This window comes from Arachis duranensis, chromosome 7 (genome assembly GCF_000817695.3).
Source record: "Arachis duranensis cultivar V14167 chromosome 7, aradu.V14167.gnm2.J7QH, whole genome shotgun sequence".
NCBI lineage: Eukaryota > Viridiplantae > Streptophyta > Magnoliopsida > Fabales > Fabaceae > Arachis > Arachis duranensis.
This window is the reverse complement of record NC_029778.3, coordinates 22,875,468-22,876,857: the sequence shown is the minus strand read 5'-3', so window position 1 is coordinate 22,876,857 and position 1,390 is coordinate 22,875,468. Positions and strand designations below refer to the sequence as shown.

The window sequence follows — 1,390 nt, the reverse complement described above, 5'->3', positions numbered from 1 at the left end:
TTTAAATCTTTTTAAACTATTTTTATCATTTTAGTTTCTTAGAAATAATTTTGTCATAAAAAAAATTAAGAGACGTTTTAATAGTTTATCTAAGTGAGGGAGAATAGGACAAATGGTATATAAAAATGTGATTGAGTTGTTTGGTGTTGATGAGACATCTTAACCAAGAAATAATTGGATTAGTTACACAACTCACTCCACCTTATGCCACCTTTGCTTCACACTTCAATAATTCCCCCATCTTCTCAATCCAAACTTTGCGCTTTAATGAAAAAAAATTAAGGTAAATGACAAAGTTTTAATTAGTTTAAACACACCTCGATTATGGAACCAGTTGACCAAACCAAACAGAACCAGAATCTATGGCTTCCATTGGAGTGGTTCCACTTCCTTTGTAGTATGAATGAATCAGTGTCTCTAATATTTGCCACTGGGACCCCCCATTAAACACCCTTTTCTCTCTCTGAAAAGAACACAAATGGAGTTGTTTGTAAACTAAGCACCAAAAACCAGATTCCTTTTGTGTATTTGGTTTTTGCACCACTAACTCCAACCTTTCATTGTGTATTTATTTTGTGTTTACTCCCAATCTTCAATCTTCAATCTTCAAAAACACACATGATTATAAAGCCAGAATTTGACACCACTTTTTATAGCACCAAACCAAAAAAGAAGATTCCAGTTACCACCAAGTTCATCAGATTAGACCAAATGGTTCTCCTTCCAAACCAACCATGTAAGTAGCAGAACATTAGTACCCAAAACAAAAAGGTTTCATTTTTCATTAGTTTCACTATATTGGGATGTCATAAAACCTGAAAATTCACATTCTTTATGTCTCTATCGTTTATGGGTTTTGTATGCAAGTAAAACCAGAGGGTTTTTGTTTCGTATTTTTTTGTTCCTTTATGGGGTCTCAATTTCAAAGTTCATTTCTTTTTGACAAAGGGTTGAAGGAAAAGTGAGAAAAAAGAGAAGAAAATGCGTGGATTAAAGATAAGTGAACGCTTCAAGAGCACACAAGTTCATGCCCTGAATTCCTCAGAAACCAGTGGTGGCAGCAGCAGCAGCAGAAGAAGAAGAAGAAGCAATGGTTCTTCTTCTGGTGTTGTATCCCTTGTGTTGTCAAAGGCCAAACCAAGGAACAAAACAACCTCAGAAGTTGGAAACCTTGTTGTTCCTCTTCAGTTACCTTCCACTGACACAATTGAACCATCCATTGAGCCTTACCTCAAACCAATCAACCTTGTGGAAGCCTTGGCAGAACTCTACTACAGGCTAGAGTGTTGCCCCCAATCACAGAAGGCTTCAATTTGTATCGAGCAGTATTCGCTGTTGCGCGGAATTGGAGACCAGAAGCTTCTCAGGAGGTGTCTCCGGACAGCGCGGC

At 37.3% G+C, this 1,390-nt stretch overlaps 1 protein-coding gene across 1 annotated transcript in view; it reads left to right on the top strand.

The window, feature by feature from the left end:
- The first annotated feature begins 216 nt into the window (after nt 1–216).
- LOC107458319 (ethylene-overproduction protein 1-like) overlaps nt 217–1,390 on the top strand; it is a 4,418-nt gene continuing 3,244 nt past the window's right edge. Inside the window, 2 exon segments of the mRNA XM_016076524.3 lie at nt 217–736; nt 949–1,390. The exon segment at nt 949–1,390 is cut by the window's right edge and continues 20 nt beyond it. Coding sequence (XP_015932010.1) covers nt 982–1,390 — 409 coding nt within the window. The 5' untranslated portion in view covers nt 217–736; nt 949–981.